At 37.5% G+C, this 19765-nt stretch overlaps 2 protein-coding genes across 2 annotated transcripts; both read right to left on the bottom strand.

The window, feature by feature from the left end:
• Window positions 1–2135: 2135 nt before the first annotated feature.
• LOC145952180 (uncharacterized) lies at window positions 2136–3005 on the bottom strand. Its single transcript, XM_083064404.1, has 2 exons — window positions 2880–3005; window positions 2136–2750 (listed from the first exon to the last, which is right to left on the bottom strand). The coding sequence occupies exons 1-2, from the start codon at window positions 3003–3005 to the stop codon at window positions 2136–2138; spliced, it is 741 nt and encodes a 246-aa protein (XP_082920530.1).
• Window positions 3006–12652: 9647 nt separating this feature from the next.
• On the bottom strand, window positions 12653–14377 carry LOC109789211 (RING-H2 finger protein ATL11). The gene has a single exon (XM_020348114.3). It carries the CDS (start codon window positions 14043–14045, stop codon window positions 12888–12890), a length of 1158 nt encoding a protein of 385 aa, XP_020203703.1. The 5' UTR covers window positions 14046–14377; the 3' UTR covers window positions 12653–12887.
• Between the last annotated feature and the right edge of the window lie 5388 nt (window positions 14378–19765).

The following is a 19765-nucleotide window of genomic DNA, read 5'->3' as shown; positions in this document are numbered from 1 at the left end:
TGGCAGCTGAGGAGCGTCTCCGCGACGAGGTCATTCTTGGTGGCAGGGAAGAAGAGATTACCGCCCTGAGAGTGGACCTTTCGAAGCTGGAGGCGGAGAGGGCGGCGCTGGAGAAGAAGCTTGAGGAGACCGAGCGCTCGGTTGTGGTTGAGCTTAAGAGGGGTTTCCTCAAGGCTACTCGCCAGGCCAAGCTCCTCGCGCCGGGGTTTGACCTTTCCGCCATGCACGTGGAGAAAGTCATCCGCTTCGGGAAGCTTGTCAAGGAAGACGATGTCGAGGACAGCTCCAGCGAGAATGCCTCTGCGTAGGCCAATTTTGTAATAGCTCAGCTAAATTTTTTCTGTTTTATTTTTGTGTTTCGACTTTAAGTGTAGAACTTTGGAAACATTGCTCATATATGTATGTTTTTCTTTGTCTACTTGTGTTTGCGCTTTCCTTTGCCTTTGCGTTTAGGCTGTATTTTAGCTGTTTGCGCGCTTTGAGACATGCGTTCGATGTCTGTTGTATACTTTTATACCTGGTGATACTTTATCTTGAGTTGAGCATGATGAGGTTCAAACTCGTCCTTAATTTTTCGTTGAGTAATTTTTTGTAAAGGTTCAAACTCGACCTTGAATTGATCATGCCGGGGTTCGAACTCGACCTCAGATTTTCGTTAAGTAACATTTTGTGAAGGTTCGAATTCGACCTTGTATTGATCATGCCGAGTTTCGAACTCGACCTCGGATTTTCTCTAAGTAACATTTTGTGAAGGTTCGAATTCGACCTTGTATTGATCATGCCGAGGTTCGAACTCGACCTCGGATTTTCGCTAAGTGACTCTTGTGAGGGTTCAAACTTGACCTCAGTCATACCGAGGTTTGAATTCGACCTCGGATTAAAGTAGAGTGAATTGTACGAAGGTTCGAATTCGACCTTGTACTTTTGTCAAGTAACACGTTGTGAAGGTTCGAACTCGACCTTAAGTGGGGGCGAAAGAAGTTGGTTCGAACTCGACCTCTATTTAAAATAATGCGAAAAGAGATGTGAATTGAATGGAATGAGTCATTTTATTGATTTCATAAATGTGCCTCGTTAAAAACCCTCTCAGCCAAAACCCATTTTTCTGTTTTTTGGGACAAAAGACTGAGGTGGGAAAAGAGTGCACAGCTCATTCGTACAAAGTTCAGCTGAAATAAAACTTGAGATGCGTAGCATTCCAAGTTCGCGGTATAGGTTTCCCGCTGAGTTCTTCCAGCCTATACGCTCCATTTTCCAAGTCTTCTTTAACTCGGAATGGGCCACCCCAAGTGGGCGCAAGCTTCCCATCTGACGTGTCTTTCCGTGCTTCGCCTAGCAATCGCCACACCAAGTCACCAACTCGGAAAGAGCGAGGTCGCACTCGTGTGTTGTACCTTCGGGAAGCTCGGAGCTTGCAGGCTTCTTCGTGGATTTGAGCTTCTTCTCTAAGCTCGTCGACCAAGTCGAGGTCAGATGCCAATTCTTGAGTGTTCTGCTCGCTATTGAAAACCTGTCATCGGTGGGATGCCTCTCCGACTTCCACGGGTATCATTGCGTCAGCTCCGTAAGTCAGCCTGTAAGGCGTTTCTTGTGTGGTTGATTGGGGGGTGCAATGATACACCCAGAGGATGCTGGGAAGTTCGTCGGGCCACTATCCTTTGGTGCTTCCTAGTTGCTTCTTGAGTTCCGGGAGGATGACCTTGTTAGCTGCTTCGGCTTGGCCATTGGTTTGGGGTGTTCCACCGAGGTCGGAAGATGTTTGATACCGAGCTCGCGGAGGAAGTCCTCGAATCCCTGTGCAATGAATTGTCGGCCATTGTCAGTAACGAGGGTGTGAGGGATTTCGAATCTGCAAATGATATTCCTCCAGGTGAATCTTTGCACGTTCTCAGTAGTGATTTTGGCGAGTGGGCATGCCTTGATCCACTTGGTGAAGTAATCGATCGCCACTAGGAGGAACTTTAGTTGGCCCTTCGCAGGGGGAATGGCCCGAGAATGTCCATTCCCCACTAGGAGAAAGGCCACGCCGACATCATATGGTGGAGAGCTTCAGGTGGTTGCCGGTGTGTGTTACCGAATTGCTGACACTCTTTGCATTTTTGGATGTAGTCTTGGCAGTCTGACTTCAGAGTGGGCTAGTAGTACCCAGCTCGGAGTACTCTGGTCGCTATTGAGCGTGCTCCGGAGTGCATGCCACATATGCCCCGGTGATATTCTTCGATGACGTAGACCGCCTGAGGCGCGGTCAAACATTTTAGTAGTGGGGTAGAAACGCCACGTTTGAATAGCTCGTCCCCAACAATGACGAACTTAGCCGATCTCATCCTCATCTTCCGAGATTCGTCCTTATCTTCGGGCAGGATTCCTTCTTTCAAGTAACCCCAGATGCCTGTCATCCATCCCAGGTCGTCATTTTCACTGACGTTGACGATTTTGTCGTCCAGGCTGGGTGAGTGTAAGGTCTCTTGGATGATAGTTCGATGCTGTCCAGGCCTTTTGGTGCTGGCGAGCTTCGATAGGAGGTCAGCTCGGGTGTTTTGTTCTCGCAGCACATGCTGTATGGTGAACTCGTCGAAGGACGAGATCTGGTGGGATGCGATGTGGAAGTACCGCTGTAGAAGAGTGTTCTTTGCCTGGTATGTCCCACTGAGTTGTTCCACCATGAGCTTCGAGTCGTTGTTGCAACTCACTCTTCGGGCTCTGAGGTCGCAGGCTAGCCTCAGTCCTGCGAGAAGTGCCTCATACTTTGCCTGGTTGTTGGTCACCTTGAAGCTAAACTTGAGGGATTGCTCCAAAGTGACTTGGTTTGGCCCTTCCAAAATGATACCTGCACCACCACCTTTAGAGTTGGAGGACCCGTCAACGTGTAAAGTCCATACCTGGGGCTCCTCGGCAGTAGTAGGCGTGAGTTCAGCTACGAAGTCGGCCAGGCATTGAGCTTTCAGGGGTCCGCGACTTTCGTATTGGATACCGAACTCGGATAATTCTACTGACCACGCAATCATTCGTTCGGCGAGCTCGAGCTTTCGTAGAATTTGCTTGATGGGGTAATCGGTTTTGACTACCACCTGGTGACTCTAGAAGTACATTCGGAGACGCCGAGCTGCGGTGACGAGTGCCAGTACCAGCTTCTCGATCATTTGGTACCGCTTCTCCGCGTCTTGGAGGACCCGGCTGATGAAGTAGATCGGTGTCTGCACTTTTTGGTGCTCTTGTACTATAACTGCGCTGATGGCGCTTTCTGCTACGGCCAAGTAGAGGAGGAGGTCAGTTTTGTGTTCTGGCCTCTATAGGACTGGCGGAGTTGTGAGGAAGGTTTTGAAGCTTCGAAAAGCTTCTTCGCATTGAACTGTCCACTGAAAGTCTTTTGGCTTCGGTAGCAGAGTGAAGATCGGCCCTGCCTTTTCTGCGAGTTTGGGGATGAAACGGGACAGCGAGACTAACCGTCCGGCTAGGCGTTGGACCTCTTTCACTGTTTGCGGACTTTGCATCTGGATGATGGCTTTACATTTCTCGGGGTTGGCCTCGATTCCTCGGCTAGTGATCATGAAACCGAGGAACTTGCCTCCCTGTACGTCGAAGACGCACTTCTCCGGGTTGAGGCGCATGTTATGCTTCCTGATTTGGGCGAACACCTCGGCAAGGTCGGAAGCGTGATCTGTAGCCGAGGTAGTCTTGACTACCATGTCGTCGACGTAGACCTCCATGTTGCGCCCGATCTGCTGGTGGAAAACCTTGTCCATCAGCCGCTTGTAGGTTGCTTCCGCGTTTTTGAGGCCAAAGGGCATCACCCGGTAGCAATAGTTGGCGTGGTCGGTAATAAAGGATGTATGGACCTTGTCGGGCGGGTACATCATTATCTGGTTGTACCCGGAGTAAGCGTCGAGGAAACTAAGGAGGGCGTGCCCTGACGCTCCGTCGACCAGCCTGTCAATGCTCAGCAAAGGGTACAAGTCCTTAGGGCATGCTTTGTTCAAGTCGGTGTAGTCGACGCACATGCGCCACTTCCCCGAGCTCTTCTTCACCAAGACCACATTCGTCAACCATGTGGTGTATCTGACCTCACGGATGAAGCCAGCGTTCAGCAAATTCTGTGTTTCGATGACGATTGCCTCCCGCCTTTTACCGCCGACCTTTCTCTTCCTCTGGGCGACTGACCTTGCCTCCTTGTGTATCGCTAACCTGTGACAGATGAAGTCAGCGTCTATACCTGGCATGTCAGTGCTGGACCAGGCAAAAAGGTCGGCATTCTGGAGAATCTCTGCTTCGAGCTGTTGTCGCAAATCCAGGCTCAACTCCCTGCTGATTTTTGTGCACTGCCCGGGGATTTTTTCGATCTGGAGGTCGTCAAGCTCGTCAATGGGGCTTGGCCTCTCGTCATGGGAGTAGGATCTCGGATCGAGATCGGTGATTTCCACGTGGGTGATGTGAGCCACGGTGGGGGGATCCTTCTTGCTTTGCTCGCCGGATGAGGATATCTTCAGACTCTGGCGTAGCACTGCCGAACTGTCTTCTGATTTGCTTTGACGGAGATGATCTTACCGTCGCTTCCTGGGAACTTCATGGTGAGGTGTGGAGTGGACACTACTGCTCCAAGTTGGTTCAACGTCGGCCTCCCAATGATGATGTTATAGGAGGTGTTGGCTTCCACCAGGAGATATCGGACCATAATTCTCCTTATGTCCGGAGAGGTTCCGAAGGTGGTCAGCAGGTCCACGTATCCCCGAGTGTGTACTCGCTCTCCTACAAAACCGACTAGGGGCTCTGTGTGAGGTTGGATGAGAGAGTGGGAGATATCTAACCTGAGGAAGGTCGGCCAATACAAGACATCTGCCGAGCTCCCCTGGTCTATCAGTGTCTTCTGCACCTCCCAATTGGCTACCTCCATGGCTATGACCATGGGATCATCCTGGTTAGGACTGACGCCGGCATAGTCGCTGTCGGTGAAGGTGACTGGCGGTGAACTTTGGTGCGAAGCCGAGGTAGCGGAATGGACACTGTTGATATTGCGCATGTGTCTCTTCCGGGCTGACCTGGTGGCACCTCCCCCTGCGAAACCACCTGCAATTGTATTGATTACTCCCCGTAGGGGAGCTGATCCTGTTTCTTGGCTTACCTCGGCTTGCACTGCTCCACCGGCATTTTGCTGAGAGCTAGAGGGTTGGTCCGTGCGAGGTCCTGAACCGTGACCTCTGCCTCGTCTTCGTCCACCATAGCCTCCTCGGTGACCCTACTGTCGCTGGACATATTGGACGAGGTGGCCTGCCTGGATGAGCTCTTCAATACGGTCTCGGAGTGTGCGGAACTCCTCAGTGGTGTGACCGTGGTTCCTATGGCACCGACAGTGTTTGGATTTGTCGGCACTGTTGGGGGTGTGACCTGGCGGTGGCAGGGTAAGTAGGTTGCTGTTACTGGCCTCCTCCAGGATATGTACTCGGGGCATGTTCAGGGGAGTGTAGAAGTCATATCTCTCCCCTCTGTTCGCCCTAGCCGACTTCTTAAACTGGCTGTCATTATTAACTTTGACCTTGTCCTTGTGACCCTGTTCTGGCTTCATTGGTCCCTTTCCACGAACCTGATCACGGAATACAGAGTGTTCCTCCATCTAGATGTAGCTTGTAGCTCGAGCGCGGAGCTCGTCCATGTCGCGAGGAGCCTCACGACATAGGTTGTCGACGAATGGCCCGGGCTTGAGTGCCATGAGCATGGCATGCAGGGCGACCTCGGGATTCAGATTTCTGATCTTTACCGAGGTTGTGGCAAATTGCTCCATGAATGGCCGGAGTGCCTGTCTAAGACTGGCCAGGGCGGCTGAGGTGATGTGGTGAGGCTGGCTCGTTGCATACTGCGCCGTGAATCGCCTGACCAGAGTACTGAAGCTGTCAATTGACTCAACGGGAAGCTGGGTGTACCAGTTGAGCGCGGCCCCCTTCAGTGAGGTCAGAAAAACCCTACATTAATAGCATCATTGTTAGTGTAGAGGTTTACATGTGTCGTATATAGGTCGATGTGCTCATCGGGGTCCGTCGTGCCATCATAGAGATCGAGGTGGGGAGGCTTCCACCCTTGAGGGAGTGGTGTCTCCATGATGCCGTCCACAAAGGGATGACGGCGGAAGGTTGCTTGACCCCCTGTGACATGAGTTGGGGCTTTGCTGACTTCATGGGCCGACTTGTTCTTCGGAACATGAGACCGATGCGTGGCAGGTCGTGGAGTCGGTGCCCTAGTCGCAGTTCGGGGCTGAGAGACCGAATACCCTTCTTCCTCGTGGAGCCTCAAGAGGATGATCAGAGGGGCGTCGAGGGAGCTAGGCACGAATCCGCTTGTTTTCAGCGCGTAGCACCGCTAGATCAGCTTCATTGGCGGTCCGCATCGCCGTTAGGTCGGTTTCATGCTGGGCACGCATGTTTCGCAGATCGGTGTCGTGTTGCTGCCGCATCTGTTCGACCTGGTCGATCAGTCTCCTCAATATTGCTTCGTTGTCCATGGTAGTTGAGTGATCTACGTCGTCTGTTGCGCGTCTGCTATGGCTTCTGGTGAATACCATAAGCGTGGCCGATAAGAGCTGTCTTGATCGGCCTCACGGTGGGCACCAAATGTTCTTATCGGGAATCCGAGGTAGGGATGATCCGCTGGGTAAGATCAGTGAGCCTCCTTCGCTGGTACGCTTGATGTTCCAAGATGGGGGTGGTACCTGCAAAAGAGACTCCGATGCTAAAGTTAGGGTTTGTATGAGTGTATGTCTCGTATAAGTAATGCACGTAGCTTAGTATGGATTAGGGTTGCGTTGGGCCTTGGGCCTGAGATCAGTTGTGATCTAATTAGATAGCGGATCTCGTCTGGACCGAGATCTCCTCAGATCAGTTATGATCTGGTTAAGTGACGAGCTGATGTCACGTAGCGCGTATCCGAGGTCGTCATGCGCTGCGATGTCGAGCTGGGATCTCGGCCTTACAGTACGGATAGTACACATACCAATCAACCAAGCATCTCACATCCCACATAACATACCTCACACTTGGCACCATCGAGGCAAAAAAATCTCTGCCTCGCTTACGTCCAGCGCCATCCAAACCGTGCTCGGTGTGATTGAGGTGGAGACCCCTTGGAACCTCACACATGGGATGACAAAATTCACATTGGCCTCATATTAGACAAAGAGCATCTACTTAACTCACGCCCGACGTCACCTTAATGGTGCTCGACATCCTCAAAGTAGGGAACCTCTTCCTTGATCATGCTTGGTGCCACATAATTAGGGCCCAACGTCACCCAAGTCAAAGATTTCCTATACTCTCATGTCAAGGCAATTCAAATTTCGGCTCATGCCATCCCCGCCCGAGATGAGTCTCTCTCCTTACATCCAATGTCATCAACCCTACGTTCCACTTGATCGAGACAAAGACCTTTGGTTGGATCTACATCAAATGCCACAAAGGCGCACTCGACGTGACACTAGAAATCTGCAATTGCAGATCACAAATATTGCCTCCAAAATCTAAAATACAGAAAATCCCACACATGCATTGCATCCAATAATCAACACACATCATATAAGATTCGAAATCATCAAGAAAAGATAACACATGCAAGTCAGTTTGCATCATTCACCAAAATCACCCCTATGAGCTCAAAACACTGAGAACTCAACATACACCAAAATCTCACCTCAAATTTTGCCAAACAACCAAGAATTTAAAACAATTTTAGGCACATACAACTCAACAACTCAACAAAAATTAAGTTTAGCTTCCCTTACCTCAAATCCTAGCTTGCTTTAACAAGGCTCTGAAAACTTCACACCTACACCAAATCCTCAACTCCAACAGCTTCGGATCACTATCTCGGGGATCAACAAGAGCCTCTCATGTCTCCGAGGAATCTAGAAAGAAAAGAAGAAGTATCATAACTCTAGAGCTTTTCATGCTACTTTCTCTATATGGTCTTTGAGAAATTGAATTTATGAGGTTTAATTCTCATAAGGAACCTTATATACTGTTTCTCCTCAAGGTGAAGTGAACCTCTAACTAGAGACCTTCACAACTCACACATCTCATCCTAGGTACAATGTTACACAATTCAAAAATTTAATTTTAATTATCTAAATTTATTTTTATTTAAATAACAACATTTACAAATTCAAAATTTAGTTAGCAAAAACAAACTTTTCATATCATAAAATCACAAATAAAGCTCTTACAATGAAATTGGGTGTGAGTAGAAAATAATATAATTATGATTTAAAATTCACTAAATTTGTAGTTAATTTTTGTACTGAAGAAGTCTTATGATTGAGATATTGTCGGGCTCATTACCAAATAATAAGTCGAGATGTGGTCGATTAACAGCCAGTATAAGACGTAATCTAACTCTTAGTTGTAACAAAGAGTAACGCTCGACTATTACAAAGCAATGAAGACTCTTAAATATATTTAATGAACAAATCTTCAATGAATATTTTTTCAACTATAAATATAGATGCATCAAACCTTAAACAACATTTACATAGTATACTTTATCACCATGAATTGTTAATTTTGGCGTCAGAGACCTTTTTGCATATACAAATCACCTACATCGAGAAGTCAAGGGCTGAAGACTTCCAATCGAGGACCTCTTGCATTCATTTTTTTTTTTCTCTTTACACCTAATTTCATTTATCGAATAACGCACAGGTGTTAATTGAGTAGCAATAAAAATTACAACAATGGAAAGTATAAAGCGAACAACAATGAAAGCAGCATGAAGAGGAAATGGCTCTCGTCCGACAACAAAATGTCGAGCTACAACAATTGCTCTATCAATTACAATGTAAAACGACTAAAATACTTGATTTAGACTCGACATAGAAACCGAAGTCTTCTTTTAATGATTTATTTTTACGTTTGATTAATACCAATTGTTTATTTCATTTGTTTTTTTTTTTTTTTCTAAAACCCTATTTTAGTCCCTTATAATCTTTTTTTGTTTCAATTTAGTCCTTCATTAATTTTTTGTCTCAAATTGGTCCCAAATTAATTAATTGGTTTCAATTTAGTCCCAAATTAATTAATTAGTTTCAATGTGAGACTTCCGTCCAAATTATTTAAACGGAGTTAACTTTTGGCCACGTGGATGCCACGTAGATGCATACGTGGCATCCACGTGGATGAGAAAATTCTTTTTAATACACCTGGACCCGGAACGGCCCGTTTTGAAACCGGAACAGGCCGTTCTGGTTGTAAAATTAAAACACCACCAGTGAAGCAGAACGGGCCGTTCTGCTTTCAAAACGGGCGTTCTGAAATCAGAACGGGCCGTTCTGGTTTCAGAACGGTCCGTTCCAGAACTGTGAATAAAATATTCTTTACTTAATTGTGTTTTTGATATTATAGTTATGCAATTTTGATCTCTAAGGTTTTAATTGAGTAATTTCAGTCCTTAAAAGATTATAATTGTGTAATTTTAGTCTCACAAATTTTAATTGAACAATTTTAATCTCTCAAATATCATAATTGTGGAATTTTAGTCTTTCTCATTAAAAATTTAATAATTTTAAAATTTTAATATATATATATAATGTTTTAAAACTATATAATTGTTTGTTTATTTAAATTAACGTATATTTTTTTTAATGTATCAAATGATATATATTTACTATTACTAAATAAATAAAATTTATATATTATTAGTATTTTAATATTACTGATAAATTAATATTAATAATATTTTTACCCTTTTTATAAATAAACTAATAATTTGATAAATATAACTTAATATATATTAATATACTTTTACAAAAATATAAATATATAAGATCAGATATATATTTCTAATTAATATACTTATATTTTTGTAAAAGTATATTAATATATAACAAGTTATATTTATCAAATTATTAGTTTATCTATAAATATATTAATAATATTATTGATATAATATCAAAAATTATAATATACGTTAATTTGAATAGATAAATAATTATTTAATTTTAAAACATTATATATATATATATATATATATATTAAAATTATTAATTTTTAATGGGAGAAACAAAAATCATACTATTATGATATTTGAGGGACTAAAATTGTTCAATTAAAAATTGAAGGACCAAAATCGCGCAATTGCAATTCTTTAAGGACTAAAATTATGCAATTAAAATCTTGGAGATCACAAAACTGCACGATTATAATACTTGAGGGATAAAAAATGCAATTAAACCAATATTCTTAATTAATTTTATTAAAAAATATAATAATTAATAAGATAAAAGGAATATCACTTTATAATTTTTTGCAACTTATTTAAGATTAAAGGAATAAAATGATAAAAATTAATAAGATAAACATAATAAAATAAAATATAAAAAAATATTAATATATTTATTTTATTGGATATAATAACATAATTAAAATATAATTAATAATATATATTTTATAAAATTATTAATATTTTATATATAAAAAAATAAAATAAAACCGGAACGGCCCGTTCTGAAACTGGAACGGGTCGTTCTGGTGCATTTTGGGTGTGTTAATTTTGCACTTGGAACGGGCCGTTCCGGATACAAAATTAACACACCAAAAGTGCACCCAGAACGGCCCGTTCCGGTTTCAGAACGGGCCGTTCTGGGTCCAAGTATTTTCAAAAAAATTCTCATCCACGTGGATGCCACGTATGCATCTACGTGGCGTCCACGTGGCCAAAAGTTAACACCGTTAAAGCAATTTGGACGGAAAGTTCCACATTGAAACCAATTAATTAATTTAGGACTAAATTGAAACCAATTAATTAGTTTGGGACCAAATTGAGACCAAAAATTAATGAGAGACTAAATTGAAACAAAAAAAAATTATAAGGGACTAAAATAAGGTTTTAACCTTTTTTTTTTCTTTACACGTGTTATATAATGATACATGTTATTTGAACTTATGCTTAAATGACACGTGTTATTCAAAAAAATTTTTTTAATAAAAATAGGAAAGATTACAAAAATAATCATAATAAAGATTGAACTTAAGTTCTCATACTTCTAACTACCTTAATCCCTCCCCACCCAATCAATAAACTAATCCTAGTAGTTTTATGTGTTATCCAAACTATAATCTAATTTAGTAATGTATTTATAATAATATTAAAACTGGTCCCTTTTTCATCGTAGCTCTAATCAAATCGAACAACAGTACAAAAGTGGACCATTACATATTGTTATAAAATATTTATATCATATTTTAAAAAGTATTATATATATATATGGATTAAATATTCTCACCGATTATTCTATTATAATAAAATCGTTATGATTATTTTAGATTTAAAATATTTTTATTATAAGAAACTAATATTTTATTTTAAATGAAAGATTCTAAAATTAAAAGAACAGTCGGACTATGTATAATAACCCAAAAATTAAAAATACCAAATTATAAGACAAATAATTATATTTTAAAAATTATTTCAAGAAATTGACAAAAATACACAATTATTTATTAAAATAAAATAAATTCTTTAATATTTTTATATAATTTTAATTATTCAAATAATTTTCCATGTTAAAAAGGTAAAACTTTGTTTTTTAATATTAAATATACTATTTATATTATAAGAAAAAAATTTATATTTTAAGTAAAAATACTCTTAAAAAATAATCATACTCAAACTTCGCATAATAGCCTAGAAATTAAAAATGCCAAATTATCAACCAACTACTTATATTTTAAAAATTATTTCAAGAACATTTAAAAAAAATGATTAAACTTATGATCTATTAGTGGATGAAATGTCAAGCAGCGTAACATTTACCAATTTTCCAAAAAAATATTTAAAAAAACATTTTTAAAAAATTGATTAAACTTATGATCAGTTAGTGGCTTAATGTCTAGCAACGTAACATTTACCACCTTACAATCATGACCCGACATAAATTAATCCCCACTCAACAATCAAATAATTATTAAAAAGAATACAATATCAAAAATAGTTACCCTAAAAATTAAAAAAATTAAAAAAAAAAAAAAAACTTACAACATTTTGTATTATCAATATTAATATAAAAAATTATATTTATATATACAACAAATTATTAAACTAACATAAAATAAAGATTTAAATATGTCACTTTGAAATGAAGATTTTTACCTCATAAAATAATTGTAATGTGATATTTTCATTGCAATGATACTCCCATTTTTTACTTAAGATTATTATATTCTTATCTCCCTTATTTGAACAATTTGCGAGAAATTTATTTAACAAACATTCTTAATAAATAATGCTTCTTATGAATGTTAATTTTAAAATAATAAATTAAATATAAAAAATTTAACATTTTCCATTTGAGATTCATGAACATATTTAGTTAGAATATATACTTATCAGTTATCATAATTATCTTAATTATTATAATCATAATTTTTTTATCAATTAAAATAAATAACTTTTTGTGGCTTTTTGAAAACATATATAATGAATGTAATAATGTCAAGGATTGAAGTACTCTTATGACATTAAACAACTGTAAAATTTTGTTTAACAATTTTTCGTCGCTAATTTTAATTTTACAATTTTTTAAAATATTATAAACAATTTTACATAAAACTAATGAAATTACATGACTAAGAACAACAACTGAAACATTATTTTTCTTTAAAAAAAAAACACTTATATAATGTTAACACGAAATTTAAGTATTTTATCGTATGAGTGAATATTACATTGTTTTTTTTTTCTTCGGGGAAGTATTCCCCCCAAAAAAATATATGCCCCTATTTTCAACAAATAAACACAATGATATAGATCCAAATCCAAAATGGAGATGAATATGAACATGGAGCCTTCAGCCTCGTATGTATAAAACGATAATAAAAAATCCCAACGTGATTTTCGTCCACATCCAACGTCATCCCTCAGTCCTTGGAAAATAAACGATCAGAAGAACGTTCTCCCAAGTCCTTCGTTGACCTCAGTGAACCGGTTCTACCCCAAAATGGTGGGGTCCACATGAACCCCCACCGGTCCAACCGGCCCTCCCCACCGAACCGCTCATACTGTAGGTAATTCCTCCCAACACTCCTCGTCCGGTAACCCCTCCTCCCACTGCTCTCTCGCTGCCACGTCACCCCGCAACTCTTCGTCCGGCTCAGCGCCGCCGTACTCACGAGCCGGTTCCGTACTTCCTCCGGCAACCGCAGCGTGTACCGGTCGAAGTCCTCCCCAGGTCGAACCAACGAATGACCCGTTGAATGAGAACGCGGAAACAATCTCCCAAAGCCGGTCGAACGAGACCGAACCGGCCGATTCAAATCAGCTAAATTATTACCACAGGGAGTGAGAGGTTCTGTAAGTGTAACTATTCTGTTCCCTTCACGTTCACGTTCACGTTCAGGTTGACCGTCTTCGACCGGGCTAATCGAATTCGGATCATATTCCGCGTTGGGCCTATTGGGCTGGGCCGGATCTGGAACCTGAATCGCGACGGAAGGAGGCGCGTCCTCGGGCTTGGGCGCGAGGTTGGCGCGGCACACGGGGCACGTGGAGTGATTCACCAACCAAGCGTCGATACAATCGGGGTGGAACACGTGGCAGCACTTGGGGATCAAACGCAGCGTTTCGTCGTCGCGGAACTCGTTGAGGCACACGGCGCATTCCAGCGTGGCCCTTCCGATCTTGAGGGCCTTTACCTCGGAGTACACGAAGGTGGGGAACGTGTCGACGATCTCCGGGTCGAGGCCGCGTTGCTGGCGCCGCTCCATGCCGCCGGCGATGGCCACGGCGAGGTCGAGCCTCCCTCGGACTCTCCGCTCGGCGCATTGGCGAGTGTAGATCGACACGAATCCCAACGCGAAGAAAACCACGACGAGGACTACCAAGACAGCGGCCATGGTCCTGTCGAACCTTAGCCTCGTGAAAGGGTCCAACGGCGGCGGCGGCGGCGCGTTCTGGAACTGTGCCGTGACCGGTGGCGCGAGAATAAGAAGTAGAAGAAGGGAAGAAGCAGGAGCATGATGGAGATTCATGAACAGTAGAGGTAGTGGAGGTGCAGGGCATTCGGTGTGGATGCCCATAGGGGATCATAAAGGTGCAGTGCTGCAAAAGGAAGTGAAGAATGTTTAACGCATGGGAAAACCTAATTAATAGCCAGCATACGTGTCAGTGATTGCAGAGAGTGTTTTTCTAAGATGCGATTTTGGGAATATTAATGATTTGGGTTGCTAAGAAAAACATAAAATTGTTGAGCACTCTTTGATGGGAATGGTTGGAATGTGTGGAAGGAAAGAGAGAAAGGGGTACCATGGTTTTTGATGGAGTCGTGGACTTTACTCTCTGCGAGCAGGCACGATAGGTAGGGTAGACTTACAATCATTGGGTTTTGGGTTTTGGGTTTTGTCTCCCTCAAATCTTCATGGCCCGCAAACGGTGCTAAATCTAATAAGCCTTTAAATTATTAATTATATATCATTTTTTTTTCAATAACAAGGATAACACTGGAATAATGAGAATCCAATTTAAGAGAGTATATTAAATTGATATTTTAAGACTATTCTAGTATTAGAAAGTCTCCAAAATTTTAAAAGACTTCAAAAAAATATAATGATTATTATGATGTTTTTTACAAAATTTATAATTAAGATTATATAATAAATAAATACATAAATGTCTATATTTTGATAAGATTATTGGAAAGTATAATAATATATAACTTTTACTGTTAAAAAAATGACCTGTTTGTTGTGTACGAAAATATACATTTGAGTCTCTATGTCTTTTTTTTTTTGAGGGGAGAGTCTCTATGTCTATTCGTCATTTTTTCTTGATTCTCCCGTGACGGATTATTTCGTCGCGATTGCTTCGAGAAAGTATTTGGGTTATGGTAGTTTGTTTTTATAATTGTTTGAATGCGCATTTTATACTTATTTATAAATATTAATAAAATAATTTTGATTCACTTTCATATGTATTTTTGTGTGTGTGTGTGTGAACCATCATAATATTCTTATTAAAATTTAGATAATAATTAAAATATAAATTTCAAACAATTTATAAAATGTTTAAAATTATACAACATTATAATTTAATTAATAAAATTTTAAAAGAGTTGATTGTTAGGAAGGTGCTTCCCGCTACCTGATATCAAACATAGAATTATAGTCTGTCCTTAGAATATTAATAATGTTGTATTAAAATGTTAATAGTTTATGATTTTATCAACGCGATGTAAATTATATGAATGCCTAATATAATGTTGGGACATTGGTGATGCTAAGAGCAACTTTAATAGGAGTTGTTTGTATCATGAAATAACTCAAGTCTCGATTTTTTGTTATTAGAGGATTCTGACGTGGTAACATGAGTTGCTTGATGAAGAAAAAAAGTTACTTCCTCAAGTAACTGTTTCTTACTAGATTTCAAGCAGATCTTATTGAACATATTTGAGAACGTCAGAAATAATAATGATGAAAATTAATTTTGTATAATATTTATATATTTATTATTACTTTATTTTATTTTTAATATATAATTATTATGTATTTTTTCTCGTAATTTATTTTCTTTCATTGTAGTGTAATTATCTTTTTTAATAAAAATTTAAATATAGTTCATAAATGATTAAAAAAAAATTTAAAAGTTAAATTTCTTAAATTTTTTTCTCATTAGAGTAAATTTGTGTTTGAGTTGCTTAATGCTGATATAGCAAACTAGAAACTACTTTTTTTATTTTTTAATGCATGAAGCAACTCAAATGAGTTGCTTCCATTGAAGATCCCTAAACTCAAGAGTATAAATTTAAGAATATGATTTTCTGCCGTTGTTTTACAACTAGAGATCTGTAACAGTGATATAATTTTAAATTTGGCCATTAATACGTGTTTAATTTATTTTTATTAAAATTTAACCTCACGACGACAATACATTTTATGGTTAAGATTTGTCGTAGCTTTTAGCAAACCCCAAAGAATTCTTTCCCGAAAGGTATACGTTAGATGTTCAAATTCATGCCAAATGTACTTTCATCCTTTATTATGATTTTCATTTCGTGATAAAAGAAGCGATGATTAATTAAGTAGTCATCCAGTTATCAACGTCAATCTTCTTACTTTAGAAAAAGAAAACTCCGTCTACCCGCAATAATATTTATTGTGTTGTTATATATATTGCTTATTTTTTTTTATTTGTATGAACTGTGATCATAGAATGTTCACCAAGAACCTTGAACCTTAAAAAATGGCTCCGGCGTACATAACGAAAGTATAATACTCTCCATCCCCCACTTTTTCTGGCTCAGATATGCAAAGACAAAGGAAAATGTCATAGCAACTAATCATTATAGTAATTTTAAATTACATAACTTGTTAGGTTGAGGGATAATCTTCGTTTCCGAAACTCTTTATATCGGTCGTTGTCATCAAATAATTTTTATAAATTAAAAAAAAAAAAAAAAAAGGCTTACAGACTCTAATGGGAGTATTGCTTCAACAAGAAATTAAATGTTAGAAGCTTTTGTTATTCGATACGGTATATTGTGCCGAAGCTTAATGCCTAAAAATGATTAAGATACAAAGTTCAAAAACTAATTTAACAAATTTATGAAAGACTTACAAGGAGAAATAAGAAGACACAATATACAAAGAAATTAATGAGAAATAAGATCAATGATCTAACATTACAAAAAATATTATATAAAATAACATATAAAAAGTGTTATTATAAATATATATATATATATATATAAAAGTATAAATTTATTAAACTTATAATTATACACAATTTTATAGTTGAATTTGAATAAAATTTAACATATATTATATATTATTATAGTTTATATCTATATTATTTTAATAATATATTAATATATATTATATTTATAATAAAAAAGGTAGTTTTTAATAATAATTATTATATAATTATAGGATAGACAATTTTTTTAATGCAATTAAAAAATATGTATTCACTATTTACTTTGGAAATTTAATTATATCTACTATTAAATCAAAAAGTAACACACAATTAAAAAATTATGAATTCTTTTATTTTTATTTTCTGCCTAAAAATGATTAAGAAAAAAGTGCAAAGAGTAATTTAACAAATATATAGACTTAGAAGGAGTTTCATTATGTGGTAATCAATTATCTCAAGTAGTAATCAATTATACCGATGAAAACTTTGATTCTTCAGCCTTATTTCAAGTAAGAGAGTCTGTTTTAATCTATTACCAACTTTAGTAACCTGTTACCTCAAGAAGCACTTGAAAATCATTTTTCAATAACAGACTTGGTAATCTATTAACACATGAAATTTTAATATCATTTTCTAGTAACAGACTTGGTAATCTATTACCCTGAATGGTAATTGATTAACAATGTTATCTTGAAAATTCTTATTTTAATCAAGTCATATTTCTATGTTTAAACATTTGGTAGTAAATTACTTTTTCATGATAATCTATTACTTTATGTTTACACATAGAAATTCTAAAAAAATCAAATTCTTGGTTTCTTAAAAAACTTGATTAGTTCTTGAATTAAGCATTCATCATCATCATCAAACATAAACAAACACACACACAAGCCTATATCTATTACAATGAATATAATATCCTTTTGCATAGATTTAAGCAACACCTATATAATACATCATCAAAACTAACACAATCTTGAGGAGTCTTCAAGATGTCCCATCATCTTCATCATCTCAACACTTCAAACCATGCATTGATGATTTTACCTTTTGCGAACCAATTGTTCAAGTGGATGGAATATTTTTATACAACAAATACAAAGGGACACTATTGGTGGAAATTGCGCAATAAATGGACGCAACAACATAATTCTTATTGCATTTGCTGTTGTTGAAGGTGAAACAAGCGATGCATGATTCTTTTTCCTCAAAAACTTAAGGCGGTATGTGACACTATAAGACAGATGTGCCTTATTTTGGATCGTCATGAGGCTAGTAGAAATGCATACTCCATAAATGGAAGTGATTGAACAGAAAATAATTTTGTCCATCTCTTTAGACACATTGCACATAATTTCATGCGACAATTCAAAAATGCAGCACTGAAGAAGGATGTTATCAATATCGGTAATTTTATTTTTTACTGTACTTTATATTATCATTAATATTTTTTAACATTCTTACTTAGTTTTCATAATTTAATTAATAATTTTTTTTCAGCATATGAAATGACTGAACCTAGATTCTTTTACTATTACAACATAACAAAAGATAATAATGTTGAAGCAACACAATGGTTGGACAACATCCCAAGAAAAAGATGGACGCAGGCATGGGACAATGGACGATACTGGGGACACATGACAATAAACCTAACAGAGTCTATTAATTCAGTCTTGAAGAAAACAAGAAACCTACCAATTTGTTTCATGGTAATGGCGATATACACCTGTTGCAAGATGTTCTTCATTGAGAGAGGCAAAGAGGTGGATGCAATGATTAATGTTGGATATGTTTACTTAGAGATTGCAACTAAAACTATTCAAGATGCATAATCAAAGGCAAACACTCATAGAGACATCACCTTTGATAGAACAAGCACTATATTTTTAGTGGAAGAAACACAACATCCAGGAGAAGTTCGACCCGTTGGGAGATTTACATTAAGGCTAGATGAGATGTGGTGTGAATGTGACAAGTTCCAGAAAGTTCATATCCCTTGCTCGCATGTACTTGCTTCATGCTCACATGCACACCACAATTTTGAAAGCTACATATCTCTCATCTATACCTTACAACAAGTTTCAAAAGTATACGAATGACAGTTTAGAGAGCTTAAACACGAAGATTATTGGCCAACTTACACTGGCCCAACTATGTGGCCAAATTCGAAACTGAAGAGAAATTCCAAGGGTCAGCCCAAGTCTAGTAGGATTAGAATAAAGATAGACATTAGAGAGCAACATAATCATGTAAAAAATTATTTCTATTGTCACCTCCTGGCCACACTAGGAAGTCATGTTCAAATATTGGTTATACATTTACTTTCCATCACTATTGATTTTTGTTGTTGTAATGGGTTTTAAGTTTGATAAATGTCATTGTTTCATTTTATAAATGTCATTACAACTTCTAAATTTTTTACTATTTCTCAATTATTTGCATTCAGTATACATTTAATTTTAAATTAAAAACAATTTTAAATTTTAATAAATAAATATATTTAATATTAACTAACTTATTAAATTTTATCAATTATATTAAAAAGAATCAATTATATAAACATATAATTATTTTTTATTTTTATTTAACTTATATAAATAATATTTATCATCTTCTAACTTATTAAAATTTACATAAAAATATAAATTTTCATCTTCTATTTTATAAGAATATACATAAAAATATAAGTTTTATAAATATAATAGTATTATTTATCATTTATATTTATCTTATTAAAATATTATTTTTCATCTTCTAATATTTAACTAATTCAAATAATATAAAGAAAATATATAATTATTTTTTATTTAAGTTAAACTATTTATATTATTTAATTAAAATATTTATATTTATATATAAAAAAACAAAAAACAAAAAACACAAAAAAAATATCCCTGCACATAATTCGAATCCGGGGAACCGAATTCCAACAGATACAATATTCAAGTTCATTTGTATATTAGAGAGTTTTATTTTTTTAATTAGAGAGTTTTATTTTTTAAATATATTAGAGAGTTTTATTTTTATAATTTTTAAAAAAAAATTCATAACAACAAATTTCATCAATCCAACCAAATCCATTCACGTGGTAAGATGTTCAACTCAT

Source organism: Cajanus cajan, chromosome 9 (genome assembly GCF_000230855.2).
Source record: "Cajanus cajan strain Asha chromosome 9, NIPB_CcT2T_4, whole genome shotgun sequence".
NCBI classification, from domain to species: domain Eukaryota; kingdom Viridiplantae; phylum Streptophyta; class Magnoliopsida; order Fabales; family Fabaceae; genus Cajanus; species Cajanus cajan.
Note: the sequence above shows the minus strand (reverse complement) of the source record. Positions and strands in the feature narration are given on the sequence as shown.